This window comes from Microcebus murinus, chromosome 4 (genome assembly GCF_040939455.1).
Source record: "Microcebus murinus isolate Inina chromosome 4, M.murinus_Inina_mat1.0, whole genome shotgun sequence".
NCBI classification, from domain to species: Eukaryota; Metazoa; Chordata; class Mammalia; order Primates; family Cheirogaleidae; genus Microcebus; species Microcebus murinus.
Window position 1 is genome coordinate 39,090,142 of NC_134107.1, and position 19,905 is coordinate 39,110,046.

Genomic DNA, 19,905 nt, shown 5'->3' on the forward strand with positions numbered 1-19,905 from the left:
TAAGACAAAAATTATAAGGGAAGATGAATGCAACCAGCATTTGCTGAGTGCCTATTAGGTTAATTCACATAACTTATCTGTATATGCACCATTTCTGTAGTGTAATATTGATTTATGTTTTGTGGGTGGGTAAATGGCTCAAATGCTACACAACTCACTAAAGAACAGGAAGAGCCCAAGTAGCATATATTCTGTTAGAACACAAAACAATTGGTTAGCAATATTATAGTTAAATGGAAGTCAAATTCCTACTTTCTTTCATTTTGAACAATAATAGATAATACTAGTTATGTACTTAATATGTGCCAGACACCATTATAAGTTGATAATTTACTTCTATGAACTCTTTACACTCTTATAATAAACTGTCTCATATAGAAGTTATCATTAACTTCATTTTACAGATGAAGTTAAAAAAAACACATAACTTTTACTTGTTCAAACCCATACTGTAATTGAGAATGTTAATATTAAACACATCAGGCCTGGATGCAGAATCTCTGCTTTTAAAGACTGCACAATCTTGCCTCTTATATAGGTTGAACATAAAGAGAATGATCCCAGTTGTAAAACACAGGTGTAATAAGTGCCTAAAATAGGGACAATGAACCCAAGCGCTCCCATTTTTTTTCTTTATTATCCAGAATATTTGAGTCTATGTCTGCTTTCACAGCCAAGTAGATAACTTTAAATGAGAAAAGTGTTATACCTCATTAAGTAGCAATACAGTTTCCATTCTTATTAAATTGCTTATTAAAGAGAAATATGAAAATATTAGATTTTAATGTGTTTTATTTTTTGGTGTTTTATGAGTATAATGTACCAGCCTCCTCACTTCTCTCTTATTTTTCTATATTCACCTTAAAGTCAAAAGACATTTAAGTTGATAGCTAATAAAAGAAAAAAAAATAGAACCCAAGCGAGAACCAGTGAGCCTGCTGATCAGTCAGAAGCACTTACATGGTGCCAACTTGTTGCTGGCACAGGTCTCATTGACTGAAAAGCTAAGCCATGCCAGACTTCATGAGAGGAGAGGAACAAATCAGAGAAGAAAGCTCCTTTCTATATTCAGGCACTTGAGCCTTTTTTTCCTATATACAAAAATTAAAAACACTTTTCTCTAAAACTTGACTAATATCACCATCAATGCCTCTCACGATTTGGCAGAAAATCTATCTTCCCAATCTCTTTCTTGCTTCCCTCCATATACATCATACATTTCATCAGGTTCCTATGACAATTTCTTAAGTAGCAATTCATGTCTAAACTACATTCTCTTTGGTTAGACTGTTTTCTCAATAAAGACGGTATTCTTTACTTAATCACTGCCTCTTTTCTTTCTTCACTCCTTCCTTCCCTCATGCAAATATTTAGTGAGTACCTACCAAACACTGAAATGCTTCCTAGGTCAAATCCAACTCACTCTTTTATGAAGCTAGTGGCAGGTTTACTGATCTTTCATTCTCTCCTCAGTGATCCCATACCTCTAAGAGTGCTGGATAAAGTACTCATAAAACTCTAACAATGTTGTATTAAAATTGATTGTAAACTGTCCCATCTCCCTTACTAGATTGACGGCCTGGCAATTTGTCACCAGATTTTGTTTGTCCTATGTCTACTACAAAATATCAGCTGTGTTGAGTGGAAAAAAAAAAAAGAAAGTTGTTCAATAATACAAATATCCTCTTTCAGAAGTCTGTATACATCTGTACTTTTAAAAGAAATGCTAAGTTAAGTGAAATGACTAAAAAGGAACTCAGATCACTCAATTTCAAATGGTGTTTCTTTCTACTATAGTATATGTAGAATATTAAAATTAAGGGAATAAATAGAGAGAAACTAAGCCCTCTCTTATCAGTTTAATTAAATGGCTAGGCCTTGCAATTTAAAACATGGTCCATAGACCTTTTAGGGGCTTGTTTGAAATGCAGAATTTTAAGTTCCCTCCCAGACCTACAGAATAAGAATCTCTTTGTAACAAGATAAACAGGTGCTTCCCACACCTTAAAACTGTGAAACATCAAGAGAACGACTCCATTCAGTATGACTAAAGCTCAATATTGTTATTAAAACAGCCAGAAATGAACACATAATCTGTAAGAATGTGCTTGGTTGCTACTGAATTCTTGCAGACTAATACTAAAATCCAAGCAGCATACAAACAAAAGAGTTCAAATGAGTTAAAATATTAATATGGGATCATTATTCTCTCCAATCCATCTAAATTAAAAATAAATTTAATACATGAAAAAGCAGAAGTGTGTAATATTGAGTTAACATACTTTCTGTGCAATGAAAACAAAAAATCCAGAAGGCTATTATCGATATCATTTTAGCAGATTTTTAAAAATTGTAATGAATAATTTATCAGCATAAAATCACATCAAATTTGTCCAAGATAGAACCAAGCATGAAAACAAATTATTTTAGTATTGGCTTCTTATGTATCTAAGATTATAGAGAATTTCTGACTATTATTCTTACAAATAGCATGTAAGCAGTTGAAATGGAGAATATAATCTTTCAGATCTGTGTCTCCAGACAATGGTCAATTGTGATTGCAGTAAGAAATTACATTTAGTTATTGGTCTTTACATTGATTTCTTTTTTTAAATAAACTCATATAGAAACTATATTTGGAAAATGCACATACATCCCATTAATTCATTAAAAGTCAGTATGTTTTTAGCTTAATCCTATTATTTTAAACAACTTTTGTAAGTTCTCTGTCTCTTGGTTTTTTGATCCTTGATGAAAGGACGGTACTATCTGCCCTGACTGACTCATAAAATTAATTTGGGGCACAAATGAATGTGTTTTGAAAATCTTAAAGCTTGTGATATCATGTAATAAAATAAAATCAGTAAGTCCTCAAACCTCTTTTGCAAGATGCCTACATTTTGGCACCAAATCCCATTTAACTAGAGATAAATTGATACTTGTAACATATAAATGGCACTGAAAATCTTTTTGATCATTAAAAATTGGTTTAACGTGTGGATGAGATAAGTGTAAATTAATGAGAGACAGATGCAAAAAATTACCTTAAATTACTCAAGAGTTTAAAAATTAAGGCATGACTGCTTCACAAAATTCCCTTGTAGATGACACAAATCATCAGGAAATTATCTGACACTTTTTGGTATGCATGCATGGAAATTCATATGGCAATGCCTGTTTTCAGGAGCAGATGACAATGGAGATACCAAGTTGAATATGTCTAGTTTCCAGAAAAAATATTGATGATAATACATGCCATTTGTGATGTTTGAATTTCAGAAGGAATGCATGTATCTGTTCTCCACACTCCAGGATAATTAAATCAGTATTTTGATCCAATGGCATAAGCATATGCAGTAGGAATAGTTATCAAAGGAATAACTATTTAACCCTGCAAAATATACTTTACTCATAATACTGTGACAAATCAGTTCTATTTAAAATAAATAGACATTTAGAATCCATGGAAATGGCTTCAATCTGCTAATAAATTTGTTTTACAAGCAAATATTTTGGTGAACACAACTATCAAACTTCTTTAGGCATTGATTCCTTCATTGTGAAGGAATCCTCTCTATGTCACAGGGTTTGCAGTGAGGATCAAATGAAATAATGTATATCAGAGCTCTGCGTAAAGTATCAAAGTTAAATAGGTACAGTTATCCCTTGGTATCTGTAGGTGATTGGCTCCAGGACCCCTATGGATACCAAATTCTGCATAAACTCAAGTCTCATATATAAAATGGCATATTATATGCATATAGCCTATATACATCCTCCTGTATACTTTAAATCATACCTTGATTACCTACCTAATACAATATAAATAATATGTAAATAGTTGTTATGCTGTATTTATTGTATGTTTTCATTGTTGTATTATTTTTATGAGTTTTTTTCCAAATATTTTCAAGACATGGTTGTACCTGCAACTACAGAACCTGTGGATACAGAGGGCCAACTGTATCGCTGTAGTATTTCTGTCTCCAAATTATAAACTCCTTGAAGGCCGTAACTTAATTGTCACCATTTTAATTCAAACACTAAATGATACATAGTATTTTACATTGGTTTCATTCAAAAAATAACAGGAAAATTACAAAACAATCAAACTGTCTCCCATTACCTAGCTCAATTGGGAAGTGGCTAGATTGAATCTTTGGTTGCTGAGGAGTATTGTAGAAATTGTTTCGAATTTACCAAAAACAAAAGCAAAGGCAATTAAGTGATTTACATTTTAAAGTGAATGTTAAAACTGACCAATAACCAATTTTATGATAAATTAAAGCAATATTTTTTACTTTATAATCTCTTAAAAAACAAAGTATGTTAGTGTTTCATTGCATTTATTTAATTGTATAACTACTTACCTGCTTATTTATTTTTGTTTCTTTAATGAGAATATCCAGTACAAAAGAAGTCTTAATTAAATTCAACTTTCTTCTTTTTATAGAACTAATGGGAAAGTAAACTGTCATAATTCTCTTGAAGTAAACTGTTCAAAGTATAATAACATTAACATTTTTCAAAAACATTGGTGAACTACTTGAGAGTTAGATACATCTTTCATGAAAACTATACCTTATTAAAAATAAGAAATCATTTTTCATCATAGTGAAGCATAAAATAATCACACATATATATGTACATATGTATACACATACACATGTAAGTGAAAGGTTAAGTAACCTTTGGCATATCTATGTAATGGAAGATTACGCATCTAAATTTTTATAAAAAATAAAAATGAAAGGATATTTTTGTGTTTTAAAATTATATTAAGAAGATATATATTTATATATTGTGATTGATCAATCATAGGCAGACAGGGCTCCTACTAAAGGAACTAGATAGAAATACAAACTGTATCAAAATATTGCTTGTATTTTTTTCTGAGTGATGGGATTTTAAGTGTGTGTTTTGGCTTTATACTTTCTGACAGTTTTGAAATTGTTTTACAATGAACAAATAATACTTAGAAAATGTTTAAAAAGAGGTGCAGTTGTAAAATTTTCAAATAGTAGCAAAATGGAGAGAAGGTATTCCAGAAGGTATTCCAGGTATTTAGCTCCAAATGGGATCAAGGATGATACAAAGCAATTCAAGTCTTAGGCAATAGTCAGGTTAGCCTCACCTCTCTTTAGTGGAGAATTTTTACTGCAGCTGGAAGTCTTCCCCAAGTGAAAGCCAGCTCCCAAGCATTAACAAGAGCACTGAATTTATCATCGTGTAATTGTCAGAATGTGCCATTATTTTTAGGATAAAATGTAAATGCCTCAATAGCAAGAATTACTCCTTCAAAGTCTACATTTACTGAAAACCATCGAATTTATTCCAAATTGGACATATCCTAAGGGGAAACTACTTGAAATAGAATCTTCTGTTACTGTCTCAGGGTTCAGCAAAGTGTCACCAAAGATATTTTGTAGACTCATTTTCGAAGATGCATAGGTGAATTTCTGTGCCTTTAGTGTTTTGTCTAAGTTTCTATTGTTTATTTCCCTGACATGTTTATCTAGCTAGGTAGCTGGCTATCAACCTATCTATCTATCTATTTATTTATGTAACATAAGTTCTTTCAAAGCTTAAACTGTGCAGTGTTGATATAGTAGTAAGCAAATCACATAAGTTTGCTGTCATCAAGAGTGGATGAATGCATTATAGAAGAAACTGTTGGCTGCCTCCCTCAGCAATTCTTTTCTTATTGTTTTATATCTAAAAGAAACAATGTTTCACAATAGAAACTGAAAATGCTAAGGTTTTACTTTTGCCTGGATTCATGACCTAGTTTGGGGAGACTTCTTAAAAAATTCTCTTACTTTATAAAAATAATGATCCTGAAAAACAGGTGCCTCCCTTATCTATTTTGACTTTCTGCACATGAAGATACAACATATAGATCTTCAGCAACCATCACGATATGACGGGGAACCAAAGCTTCGAACAAGTCAACAAGTTAAGGATTATGATATGGAATGATTGGGATTGGGAGAAGATGATAAAAAATAAGCCTGGGTCTTGTTGACAGCATTGAGCTACTGAATAAACTCTAAAATTGTCATGTTTCCAAACCCGCTGTTGAGTTAACAAAAATATTTATTGTGAAATAGCTTTTTTAGGAGGAGTATATGCTGAAGGCATCCTATTTCATGCAACTTTATGCTCCATTCATGTATAGTTCTCTCGATTTCATATACATGTGCTCCTCAAATTGACATTAAATAACAAGGTTTACAAACATAGGTCTCATTTTTCAAGTCAAAAATATTTTGAACAAATTCTTATGGAAGTAATATCTGAACGATGATAAGTTAGTAATCTACAGTCAACTGGCATATTGCAAAGATATAAATCACTGAACAGTACTGGATCTTCTCATTCTCTTCCCCCAATTTTTTTTTTCTAAAACTTTTCAATTTGAGAAATAAAACTCAAAACCTTCCAAAAGCCTCATATGATCTTCTATCTTTGTGTAAATCAGTTTAATACCTGTAACTCATAAGCTCTAGGAAACTTGGATTTGTTTTATAACACTTCTGATTTTACTAAGTTAATTTATAGAGAACTAAAAATTTCTTTCCAAATAAACACATACACATACACACACGTTTTGTTGTTAATTTCAACTGTTTGTTATTGATGACTATGAACAGCTCAGGCCAGCATGAATGTAAGAGTTAAGATATCCTGAGCTCAAGAGTCTAAACATGAAGGATTAAAGGTGGAAAGCAAATGTCTTAGGTTTCATACTTTATCCTGTGTTTCCCACAAAATCATCTGAGTGCTGGGAGGTGAGGGTTAGTAAGCATCACTGAGAATTAATGCAGAATGTGCTTGGGAGGCTAGGGAATATCTTATTATAAATGAAGCCAAAGAAATGGCAGGCAGCATATTGATGAAAAAGCAAATTATAAGATGTACCCAGATTCATTCCTTTCATGGAATGAGTGTTTAATAAATATTGGTTGACATAATAGGAACACTTTCCTATGACTCTAAGCCAACGGTAACAGTACTGACCAAGAGAGAGGTCTTTTCTTTTAGTTCTCATTAGAAAAATTCCAGAATTTCCCTACCATTAAATAAAATATGGATTCATTCCTCTTTAATGGAAAGAGGAACAGATTGAGCTGATCGTTACAATGAAATTGTTTTTAAAAGTAAATGTTACATATAAAATAATCCACATTTATTTTTACTAAACAAATTATCATTCCTGCTACTAAGAGCCTAATGCTCTGTCACTTTACTGCACTTGGCAAGGCAGATAGACAACCAGCAAAATTAAAAATACCTGTGTTTTACCTGCCCAAGGGAGAATAAAGTATCTGTGTTAGTTTTATTTTTGCTGCTGTAACAAATTATGACAAACTTAGTGGCTTAAAACAACACACATTTATTCTTTTCCAGTTCTGGAGGTCTGGAGCCTGAAATGAATTTCATGGAACTAAAATCAAGGTGTTGGCATGAATGGTTCCTTCTGGAGGCTGTAGTGGAGAATCCGTTTCATTAACTCCCCTCCCCCTGCTTCTGTGATCATGTAGCCTTCTTCCTTTGTCTCGCTCTTATAAGGACTTATGTATATAATTACATTTAGAACATACCTGGATAATAAGGACAATCTTTCTATCTCAACATCCTTGACTTAATCATATCTTCAAATACTCTTTTGTCATGTAAGAGAACATTGACAGGTTCCAGGGATTTTACAATTGGATATTTTCGGAGGACCACTATTCAAGTCTACCATATCCATAGATCGCAGCAGTTGCTTATTTATTCATAAGGTTTTGACTGGATAGTCTTGTAAAGGAAAGTATCGCCAACCAAAATCAATTAGTAATGAATAAAGATGATGACTCGCCCCCCCAAAGAGGTTGTATTATTTTACTTAAGGGTGTGTGAGCATTCTTCTGCCTCATCCTGGGTAATATTTAGCCATTCTAATAGGTATGTAATGAAATCTCATTTTTAAAAAATCTCAGCATATTATGGGAGATAAATGTTTAGGTTACATATATTTCCATTGCCCCACCCAAGTCAGAAGTTCAAGCATGTCAATCCTTCAGAAAGTGCACACCACACCCATTAGGTATGAATTACCCATCCCCTCCTCCCCGCCCTGCCACCTGCCTGACACCTGATGAATGTTATTACTATATGTGCACATAAGTGTCAATCAGTTAATACCAATTTGATGGTGAGTACATGTGGTGCTTGTTTTTCCACTCTTGTGATGCTTCACTTAAAAGAATGGGCTTCAGCTCTATCCAGGATAATACAGGAGGTGCTAGATCACCACTGTTTTCTGTGGCTGAGTAGTAGTCCATGATATACATATATCACATTTTATTAATCCACTCATGTATTGATGGGCACTTGGGTTGTTTCCATATATTTGCAATTGTGAATTGTGCTGCTATAAGCATGACTCTTAATAATAAAGAAATTTATGCAGGGGTTTCTGGAAGTCAAGACTGTGGGTCAGCAGTGAAACTCATCACTGGAAACTACCTCAACAAATGCTCTAATTTATGTAAATATTCCAAAAGACAATATTTCTCCATGTTGAATTAAAGTAATTGAAGTTATAAAGGATTTTAAACACTTTGGAATGAGGCCTACCTTTGATTAAGAATGTACCCCCAAAACATGCACCTATCTTGGTGAATAAAGTTGGCAAGAAAAGGAAAGCATCTTCAATTCAGTCAAGTACAATTAAATTTAAAAGAAATAATGGTTTTGGATAGTTTATATATTGAGTAGCAAAATGGAGGAGGAAAGATGCTCACCTTAAATAACAAATCCTTCTTCCCATAACGAAGTTCCTTCAGGTGGGCTTGGATTTTTTTTGACTGCAAAAGCAGAAACATGAATTAGTGCCTTAATTCATTCATATTTTCAAACTTGAAGACTAAATTCTTTCAGACTGAACAATAATAAATTTGCAGCCAAGCAAAACAGAGACCAAATACTTTGGAAGTAAAAACAGAAAAAAATTAAACTCTGCTTTGAGAGTGGAACATTCAGATATCCTAGGCAGAAAGGAAAAAAAAAAAGCCTTTTCGAAAACATCATATTGTTTTAAACGTATTATTTAAAGAAATTTGCTTATTGTTCTTTTCTCACACCACATCCAAACACACAGAGTGATTGTTACATAGACATGGACAAAACTTTAGGTTTAGATGCTAAATACACCTGTGCATATGAATGCCTCCATTTTCACTGTTTATTTTCAATTACTTATTTTTTAAGATTACACATGGGTAAATTTGGATTTGACACATATCCAAGGTGAAGGCAGCAATCAAACAGGAAAGGAGGTGAGGAAAGCCACTAGAATTGCTAAGATGCTAAAGTGAATGGCGTTTTTAAGACTGAATTTTAGAACTCACTTTTTAATACTGCCATCACAAACATAAAAATGCTTAACAAAGAAATCTTTCCCAGAAGACATGTTTGGATACCACATTGGATCTTGTTCTCCTAAGACACAAATGATCATGCATTTCCACTTATCCAGATCAGTCTCAATGCCCAACATTCTATTATAAATATCTGTTAATTATATCTCTAATTATATTTCTTATGTAAAAGGTAAGATTATGGGTCCTGACTCTTTACTCAGGAGAAAATACACACACACACACACACACACACACACACACACACACACACACAAACAGTTAAATTACTATGGCTACATGAAGAAAAAATAATAATTAAAAAATAGTTGAGTAGGAATATAAAATGATACAGTCACTTTGGAAAATATTCTGGCACTTTCTTATAAAGTTTAACATATGCACAGTGCATTACAGAGCAATCCTTCCTAGGTGTTTACCCAAGAGAAATTACAATGTCTACAAAAATGTTTATAATATCTGTTTTCATAATAGCCCAAATCTGGAAACAACCCACATGTCTATTAACTGGTGAATAGATGCACAAATTGTAGCATCTTCATGAAATGGAATATTAGAATACTGTTCAGAAATTAAAAAGAAAAGTAATAAAATAGTAAACCATATAACAACATGGATGGATTTCAAAGACATTTTGCTTTGTGAAAGAGTCTAGTTACTAGAAGCTATATTTTGTATAATTCCATTTGCATAATACTCTAGAGAGGTCAAATGGATAGGGATAGAAATCAGGTTAGTAGTTGAGATGGGCTGAGGGTTGGGAGTGGAGATTGAGTCGGGGGGTGATGGAAATGTTCTGTATCTTGAAACATACATTGGTCAAAGCCATTAAACTGTACACTTAAAGAAGATGCACTGTATGTAAATTATATCTCACTAAAATTTCTTTTTAAAAGTAGTTGGTCAAAGTAGGTAATAACTACAAGATCCTTATGTGACTATTATATCTTAGTAAACTGTGTTGATATGAAAGGCTTCTTTAATGAAAAAAAGTCCACCAAGATACTTGAAATATAATTTTCCAAGCACACATGGCATATATATGAGTCTTCCACTGAACCATCTACAAGTGTACTGTGATTCAGTTTCCTATTATATTCAGAACATTTCTAACCATGCCATATACAAGAGTTTGCTAAGTGGGAGGCTGTGTTATAATGTTGCCATAATTTTTAAATCATCATCCAATGCTGTAAACACCACTGATTGAAGTGGAAACTTGAAAGTGTTATAAATAAACATGCTACTGCAAAGTTCTACTATTGGAAACAGTTTTTCATAGAATCTCTATTGTGACTCAAGTGCATTTAAGGATCTATTGAATCAGGAAGTTAATAAGAAAGAACAAAAAATGAAATGAAATGAGAAACAAATATGGGAAGGAGACAGAAAGAAAAGAGATGGAGAGAGGGAGGTAGAAAGGAAGTGGCAAAGGAGAGAAGGAAGAAAGGGAGAAAGGAAGGCAGGAAGAATTTGAGAGTTTGACATATTAATAATTCTGTATTATGAAATTGAACTCTACACACAGGAGCAGCAAGGATTTATGGTTTTTCACAAAGTAGTTAATGTTTTCTCATTTCCATAGAAAGTCATCCTCTTTTCCTTGATATGGATAGTGAAGGTGAAATGCATGATGCATAAGAAGACAAAAAGCAACCATTGCGTGTATATGGTTTTTAATGGCTCTTAAGAGTGAAAACTCACATTTGAACCATCAGTACCTTGAATTTATACTTGTACTTCAGAATTATGTTTACATCTCTGTCACTCCCCACACAAAGTTTCCCAAGTGACCCAAAATAATGATATTTAAGACACAGCATTTCCTTCATATTATATTCTCCCTATAAGATAATGAGGGTTTACATGGCTATCATTATTTTGTGCTACAAAATAAAGGATTTCAGTAAAGGATGGTTTATGTTCCCTCTCACAATTTCAAATGTATGGTTGATTGGCATTTTCTCCCTGCTGTTCCAATCTGTGTCCAAGATTTATTTACAACCAGGATAGATAGTCTTTCAGGAAAACAGACTTTTTTTTTCTTCTTCTTCAAACTAATGTTGAGTATCAATGAGGAATAGAAGATTACTACTACATGTGGTATGCGTGATTTGCCCAACTGCTCTTCTATTCTTTCACGTAATTGATGCTCCTCCACCCATTATGATACAGCAGAGAACTCATTGAAATCATCTGGGGTATTCAGTTTTAATGCATATTTAAACTGAATGAATAGTATATAATTTAACCATTTCTTCAAAATTTGGAATTATTATTAGAACATCAATTATAGTATTATTCAGTGATTCATTAAGGAACTACAATAAAACTTAGATATCTTTCTTTTACATTTAATGAGCATGAATGGCCAGATTTCTTGAGCTTTATCATAATATAAGCATAATTTTTAGAAGTTTTTTTCACAGTCACCCATCTCTTCTCTGAATAGCATATTTCAACACTCTTCTAATTTTTAGTGAATTAAAAACCAAAATCCTAAGAATTTGATGAAAGATTATGCAAAGGATAAATAAATTCTGAGTGAGTGCATCTCTTTTTGTAATACACATTAATTTGAAACCCAATTGATGCTTTGACTCTTTTCTTTTAGCTTTTTAGCAACATTTTAAAAAAATTAAAATTAGCAAAAGGATAACCTTCAAACAATTGAGATGTCATTATATTGGAAATTATAATAACTTTATTTTTACTGCATAGTGATTGTTGGCACCTGTGAGTCATGAAGTATTTACAAGTCCACAGCAAAATTAAAGTTAATAATAATGATGATGATGACTATAAGAAGATGAAGGTGAAAAAGATGAAGAAGAAAATATCCATGATAGAACATTTTAGCTAACCTTATTTATCCCATTTAGGAATATATATTTTAGTCAGATTTTCCTTCCTACAGTTTCGTGTTCAAAAAGCATTTCTGTGATGCTGTAATAGTGACTGTTATGGTAGAAGACATTTGTAGTAGTTTCCCTTGATAATATTCTGCTTCTGAAAATTAAAACCTTAGCAATCCATTGGATGTCAATGGGATTTCAATATTTTATTCATCTATGAATGCCAAAAGTCTTGGGCCACTGGTCTAACATGCAAGGTCGTTTATAGCTTCTAAACCACAGTAGACATTATTGTTTTGTTTTTGATAATGATGAATTAAATAAACTTGCCACCATATTATTTTGAAATGTTTATTGATGTGGGAGACAAAAGTATGTCTCCCATATTACCTAGAATGTAAAGCCTTAAATTTATTTCATAAATATATAATGAGATTGGGCAAATGACTATATTGTAATGAACCTAACACAGTATATTTCAACATTGGCAATATGAATACATGAAGCATCTAGCAACATACACATAGGTATTCAGAGATAATATTTATTTTGTATTAGTATTTTATATTATAATTTAAATATTAGGTCATTAAATATGAAATGTCTGATTTTGAATTAAAGGTATAGTTTATTATATTTCAAACAAGATACAGTACAAGTAATCAAAATATACACCTAAACTATTGACACAGTTTTGCCATCTTAATGGTAGCTTATTTATGTCAGCAGAGAAGAAGCCTGGGGAGCAAGTGGCAATAAAATTGCAAAGGTATTTTCCACAGCTGGCTGAAGTGGTCCAAACCCTGGAAAAAGTGGTAGTCAGTTGGTGCAAGGTCTGGTGAATGTGGGGGGTGACAGAGAGTTTCCAAGTAGAGCTTCTGTAGTTTGAGCAGTGTTGTGTGTGCAAGATGTGGATGAATGTATGTTGTCTTGCAAGAAGATTGGCTTGTCTCTATTTATCAATATTAGCTGCTTCATCACAAGCATCCTCATCATTTTGTCAAATTGGTTGCAGTAGACATCTGTTGAAATCAATTGACCAGGTTCCATTGGTGATAATACCACCAGACACCATTAGCTTTTTTTGGTAAATTTTCAGTTTTGGACTGTAGTTTGGCACTTCATCTTTATCCAGCCATTGTGCCTAATGCTTGCAAATGTCAAAAAGAATCTATTTTTCATCACACATAACAATATGGTACAGAAATGGTTCATCTTTATGTCATGACAACAAAGAAAGGCAAGCTTCCAGACAATTTTGCTTCTGACACTCATTTAATTCATGGGATATCCATCTTTCCAGTTTCTTTACCCTGACAATTTGTTTCAAATGATCCAATATTATTGGAATAGTAACATCAATCCTTGTTGCTAATTCACGAATCCATAGATGGATTCGTTTCCACTACAGCTTTCAGCTCATCATTATTTTCCTTGGTCTTAGGTCACCCACATGGCTCACTTTCAAGATTAAAATCACTGAAATGAAACTTCTCAAACCACCCACATACTGTGTGTTCATTAGCCACATCCTTCCCAAACACTTTGTTGATATTTCAAACTATCTTTGCTGTATTGGTTCCATGATGGAACTCATATTCAAAAATAACATAAATTTTTGACTTAGCCATGGTTTCACAAAAATTGCTCTTAAAAAATGTGAAAGATAATCACAAGCCAAAATATGCATTTCAAAGACTGGGGATATACCTTCACAATGAAAATACATCCCAAAGAGTGTCAAAGAGAAATGTCAGAGATATTAAGAGTCAAACTCAGTATTTAAGGAAATCAGACATTTCATATTTAATAACCTAATACAATACCTAATATAATGTAATCCAAGACATTGAGATGAAGAAAACTATTAATCATTCTTGAACTAAGAGGCCAAAAAATAAAAATAGACCCTATTTTTTCCCTAAACACCACAGATACTTTCTCCCAAGAGACCTCTTTCTTTCATGAGTGTGAGTATTGTGTGGATCCTGAAAATATATTGACTATCTCAGAATATAGCTTCTATATAGATATTCCTATTCATAACATCATCCCACTTGCTTACCCTCTTGAAAATAATATTCAGAACCTGCACAAACCTCATTTGCACTGTTTCTGGAAAATTAGCAAATATGAACAATGTATAAGTCTATTTCTATCTAAATAGAAAAATGCAATGTAATGAAACACTACACTGGATCAGATCTACAAACCATTTAATCTGATTTTTCACCTTATAGAGTCTCAACCTTTAGTTTATTTGTATTAAAAAGTTTTATTCATTTCACACATGATATTATTGTAAAGATATTATAAAATGAATTATTTTATTGCATGCTAGATTTGAATGCCAGTGCTTGTGATAATGACTTTTCCTTGTTTATCAAACAGTATTTTCACCTTCTTTATGAAGAGAAACCCCAAATGTGGGCTGGACACATAACCACTATTCTAAGGGCATTTTCCAGCTTTCCTTCAACTTGGCTAAGGCAAACAGCAGCTGCTCTTTGCCTTACTTCCAGACTACTATAGGTAAAGTGGTACATTTTAACTTTTTAAATCCACTGTTCTCATTGCACCTAAAGCTTTTCCTTTCCTCTTTCTGCTGAGGCATTCGATCTTCATGGTATGAAACCTTTCATGTCTGTCTGTTCCTTACCATTTATAGGCTAATCCTGGAATAAATTTTTTGCACATATAGTACATTTTTATGTGTGCTTCTTGGAGGATCCAATTTTAACAGTGACTTTTGTTTCCTCATCTTGAGGTATAAACAATCATTTGTTAATGATGTGACACTATCACTACTATTTCATTGCTATCACTGAGAATTACTTACAATGAACTGCATTTCTTCATTAAACACAGAACCATAAGAACAAATATATTTTCAAATGAGAAGTACAGGATATTGAATATTTTATTTAAACCTGTATTAACAAGAATGACTTTTTATTCCCTAAGAAATACAAAAGATAATTTTGTTGCTCAGCAAACAAATCAATGAATAATTTGTCTGTAAGTTTTATGGCCAATCTCAGAATCCTCACTCTGATAGTCAATTGTCACTATAAAACTTTGTAGACACCACACAGATGGTATACACAAAAAAGGAAAATTTCATATACTCCAGGAATTGTCTATTATATAAACCCTTACAATTTAGTTTCCAAAGGAGTCCAGAAAATTATTTTATGAAAGTAACACTTAACTGTTTTTGTTATTTTGTTCTTCTAGCCATGCAATGTTAAAACACTCAAAAATATTCAAAAGTTTAAAATATATTTCATTTTGTTATTCAAAAGTTTGCATTTGTGTTAGGAAAAAAAAGTTACCAGATATCAGGGTAAAACAAACAAACAAACAAACAACAACAACAAAAATACAATTGGTGCCAATGTTGTTTTTATACAGTTGAAGTTAGAAGAAGAAAAAAAATCTACTCACCTCTTCTGCATGAATGCCACACAACTTGTTTCCTGACAAGAGTTTGTTTTTCAAGCTTTTGTTCTGAGGAAAGAAACATAGTTTTGTTATAAAGAATTAATTAAATATTAAGAATTTCCTTAGTATGTCAGCATGATTGCTCTATGTTTTGTTCACAGATTAGACTTTCATGATGTAAGGTATAATAGATTTGTATCAATCTGTTTAAATATATAATGTAAAATAATGTTCCTTTTATTTAATTACATTTTTTATACATTAGCATTAACATATTTATTAGAAAAGATGATTTTTAATTTTATTCCATTGTGAGCAGAAATATACTTGATGTGGTTTAAATTTTTAAAACTTTGTTCAAACTTATTTTGTGACCTAACATACTATCTATCCTGGAGAATCTTCCATGTGCTGATAAGAAGAATATGTATTCGGCAGCTATTGGGTAAAATATTCTATAAATGTCTGTTACGTTCATTTGGTCTAGTGTACAGTTTACCTCCAAAGTTTCCTTGTTGATTTTCTGTCTAAATAATCTGTCCATTGCTAAAGATAGGGTGGTGAAGTTCCCTATTATCATGGCATTACAGTCAATCTCTCCTGTTGGTCTGTTAATATTTACTTTATGTACTTAGGTGTTCCAGTATTGGGTACAGGGTAGTGCGATTGTTATATCCTCCTCCTGTATTGATTACTTTGTCATTATTTAATGGTCTTCTTTGTCTTTTTTTTTAAATCTTTATTGATTTAAAGTCTGTTTTTTCTGATATAAGTATAGCTACTCTTGATATATTTTGAATTCCATTTGCATGGGATATTTCTTTTCCACCCCTTCACTTTCAGTCCGTGCATGTTTTTATAGGTGAAAAGAGTTTCTTTAAGATAGCATACAGTGGGGCCTTGTTTTTTTTTTTTAAATTTTTAATCCATTCCTCCACTTTATGTCTTTTAATTGGAGAATTTAATTCATTGACATTCAAGGTCATTATCAATAGGAAAGTACTTACTACAGTCAGTAAAATGAAGAGACAAGCTACACAATGTGAGAAAGTTTTGCAAACTACACACTAACAAAAGGTTAATATCCAGAGAATATAAAGAATTCAAACTCAATAGCAAAAGAACAAATAATATGATTTAAAAATAAGCAAAATGCCTGAATAGACATTTCTCAAAGGAAAACATATAAATGTCAACAAACATATATAAATGTTTAAAGTCACTAATCATTAGGAAAATGCTAATCAAAACCTCAATGACATATAATCTCACCCCACTCAGAATGGCTATTACTAAAAAGATGAAAATTAACAAATGCTGGTGAAGATGTGGAAAAAGGGCAACTCTCATATAGTGTTGGTGGAAATTATTACACTCATTATGGAAAACAATATGGAGGTTCCTCAAAAAATTAAAAATAAAGCTACCATATAATCCAGCAATCCCATTATTGAGTATATATCCAAAGAAAATGATATCAATATGTTGAATAGATATTTGCACACTTGTACTTATTGTAGCACTTATTCACAATAACCAAGATATAGAATCAACCTAAATGCTTATCTACAGATGAACGGATAAAGAAAATGTGGTATATACAGACAATGGAATATTATTCAGCCATAAAACAGAATGAAATTCTGTCATTTGCAACATGTATTAATAAACTGTATGATATTATGTTAAGTGAAATCTGCCATGCACAGAAATATAAACACTGCATGACCTATGTGGAATCTAAAAAAATTTGATGCACCAAAGTAGAGTAGAATAGCGGTTTAATAGAGTCTGTGGAGTTTAGGGAGGAGTGTGAAGATCAGGAAAGTTTGAGCAACAAGTACAAAATTATACTTAGGAAGAATTAGTTTTGGTTTTCTGTTACATAGTAGGATGACTATAAATAACAATGTAGTGTATATATTAAGATACCTGGAAGAGAAGATTTTGAATGCTCTCACCATAAATGAAAATGTTTAAAATGATAGATATGGTAATTAGCTTGATTTGATCATCATACAACATATACCAGCATTGAAACATCACACTGTATCCCATAAATATGTAAATATGTAAAATTATTGTGTCAATTATAAATAAAAAATTAATTTAAAAAAGGTAAAACTTCACTTGTCCTAACATTTAACTTCTGTTTATATATATATTATATATATATATATATATATATATGTGTGTGTGTGTGTGTGTGTGTATGCCTGTGTTATTTTATAAAATAATTTTAGTTTCAAGTCAGCAATAGATGCAAGTGTCTCAAACCATCCCTCTGGACTATAATTATGTATTCCTACTACTATCCTGGTGCTGGTCATCTTGTACCCTATTATAATGTAGCCACAGAACAATCAGAGGATCTGTATTCCCTTTGAAGTCTATAATTTTACAATCCTCTTACATTCCTGATGGCTGCACATTGCATTCAAAGGGCTACTTGAGGCTCAGAAGCCATTTTGTCTTCCAGGCCTCAGAATTGTGTTCTTTTTTCTAGATGTGGGTAAACAAAATCCATTACCCCTTTGAATTTCTCATAATTGACCTATGTTCAAAGAAAATATGTTTGTTCCTCTGACACTTCTTAACCATTTGAGCCTAACTCCTCATAGCTGTGAACTAAAACAAAATCCTAAGACCCCTGCCTACTGAATAGATCCCACCTTGGTCAAGGGGATCCCAGAAAAAACTTAAAACTGAGTTCCTACCCATGGTGGGATGAAGGGTTAGACATACCTCATTATATCCCCTAACTTGTTAATCACTCTCAGGCTTTCTTCCTGGCTTAAACAGAACCAACCTTTTGAAAAGGCTAGCTCCACCCCTGATTTCAATCAGCCACCTAATGCTGCTCCTCCCTTTTGTGGTTACTATACAACAACTGGCTAATATTCCTTCCTGATAAGAGACCACTGACCTCAGAGTAGTTTTGGCCAGTCTATGGAGGATGTGCACAAAGGGCTTTTGTGTCCTCTTTTTGTTTTTCATGCAAATATCCAGTTACTTAAGCACCAATTATTGAAAAGTCTCTTCTGTATACATGGAAACATCTTAGAGACTTTGTTGGCTGGCATGGTGGCTCACACCTGTAATCCTAGCACTCTGGGAGGTCAAGGCAGGCAGATTGCTTGAGATCAGGAGTTCAAAATCAGCCTGAGCGAGACCCCGTCTCTACTAAAAATAAAGAAAGAAATTAATTGACCAACTAAAAATATATATACAAAAAATTAGCCGGGCATGGTGGCGCATGCCTGTAGTCCCAGCTACTCAGGAGACTGAGGCAGCAGGATTGCTTGAGCCCAGGAGATTGAGGTTGCTGTGAGCTAGACTGATGCCACGGCACTCATTCTAGCCTGGCCAACAAAGTGAGACTCTGTCTCAAATAAATAAATAAATAAGAAACTCTGTAAACAATCAATTGAGAAAATAACTCCTTTGGCCTTTATGAAGCAAATGAAACTAGACAAGCCCTCTTGCCAAAAACAAATAGACAAAACAACTGGACAGAATATAACCAAACAAATGTTTCAGACACTATCACTATACAACAACCCCTGCCAAACCATGCAGATGATGCAAACCAATGGAAGAGTATATCAGTATATCATGCTTATGGATCAGTACAATCAACATTGTTAAAATGTCCATATTACCCAAAGTGATTTGCAGATTCACAGTAATCCTCATCAAAATACCAATGTCATATAGCACAGATCTAGAAAAAAAAAATCTATGCTTTGTTTGGAACCAGAAAAGAGTCCAAATAGCCAAAGAAATCTTAAGCAAAAGGAACAAATGTGGAGGAATCACATTACCAACATTATACTATAAGGCTATAGTAACCAAAACAGTATGTCACTAGCACAAAAATAGAGGCGTAGACCAATGGGACAGAATAGAGAACCCAGATATAAAAGCTTCCACATACAGCCAACTAATCTTTTACAAAGCAGACAACAATATATACTGGGGGAAAAGCCCTATTCAATAAATGGTGCTAGGAAAATTGGATAGCCACATGCAGAAGGATGAAACAAGACCCCTACCTCTCAACACTCACAAAAATTAATTTAAGAATGATAAAACACTTACATCTAAAGCATGAAACCTAAGAATTTTACAGAAAAATGTAGGAAAAACACTTTCAGATAGTGGCATAGGCAAAAAAA

At 32.7% G+C, this 19,905-nt stretch overlaps 1 protein-coding gene across 2 annotated transcripts in view; it reads right to left on the minus strand.

Annotated features, from left to right (window-relative positions):
• The window catches only part of LUZP2 (leucine zipper protein 2), a 440,045-nt gene that overhangs the window by 102,998 nt on the left and 317,142 nt on the right, over positions 1-19,905 (minus strand). For both annotated transcript variants that reach the window (XM_020286544.2, XM_020286543.2), the window contains exons 6-7: positions 15,731-15,793; positions 8,793-8,855 (exon numbers count right to left, since the gene is read on the minus strand). In XM_020286544.2, coding sequence (XP_020142133.1) covers positions 8,793-8,855; positions 15,731-15,793 — 126 coding nt within the window. The remainder of the gene's footprint in view (positions 1-8,792; positions 8,856-15,730; positions 15,794-19,905) is intronic.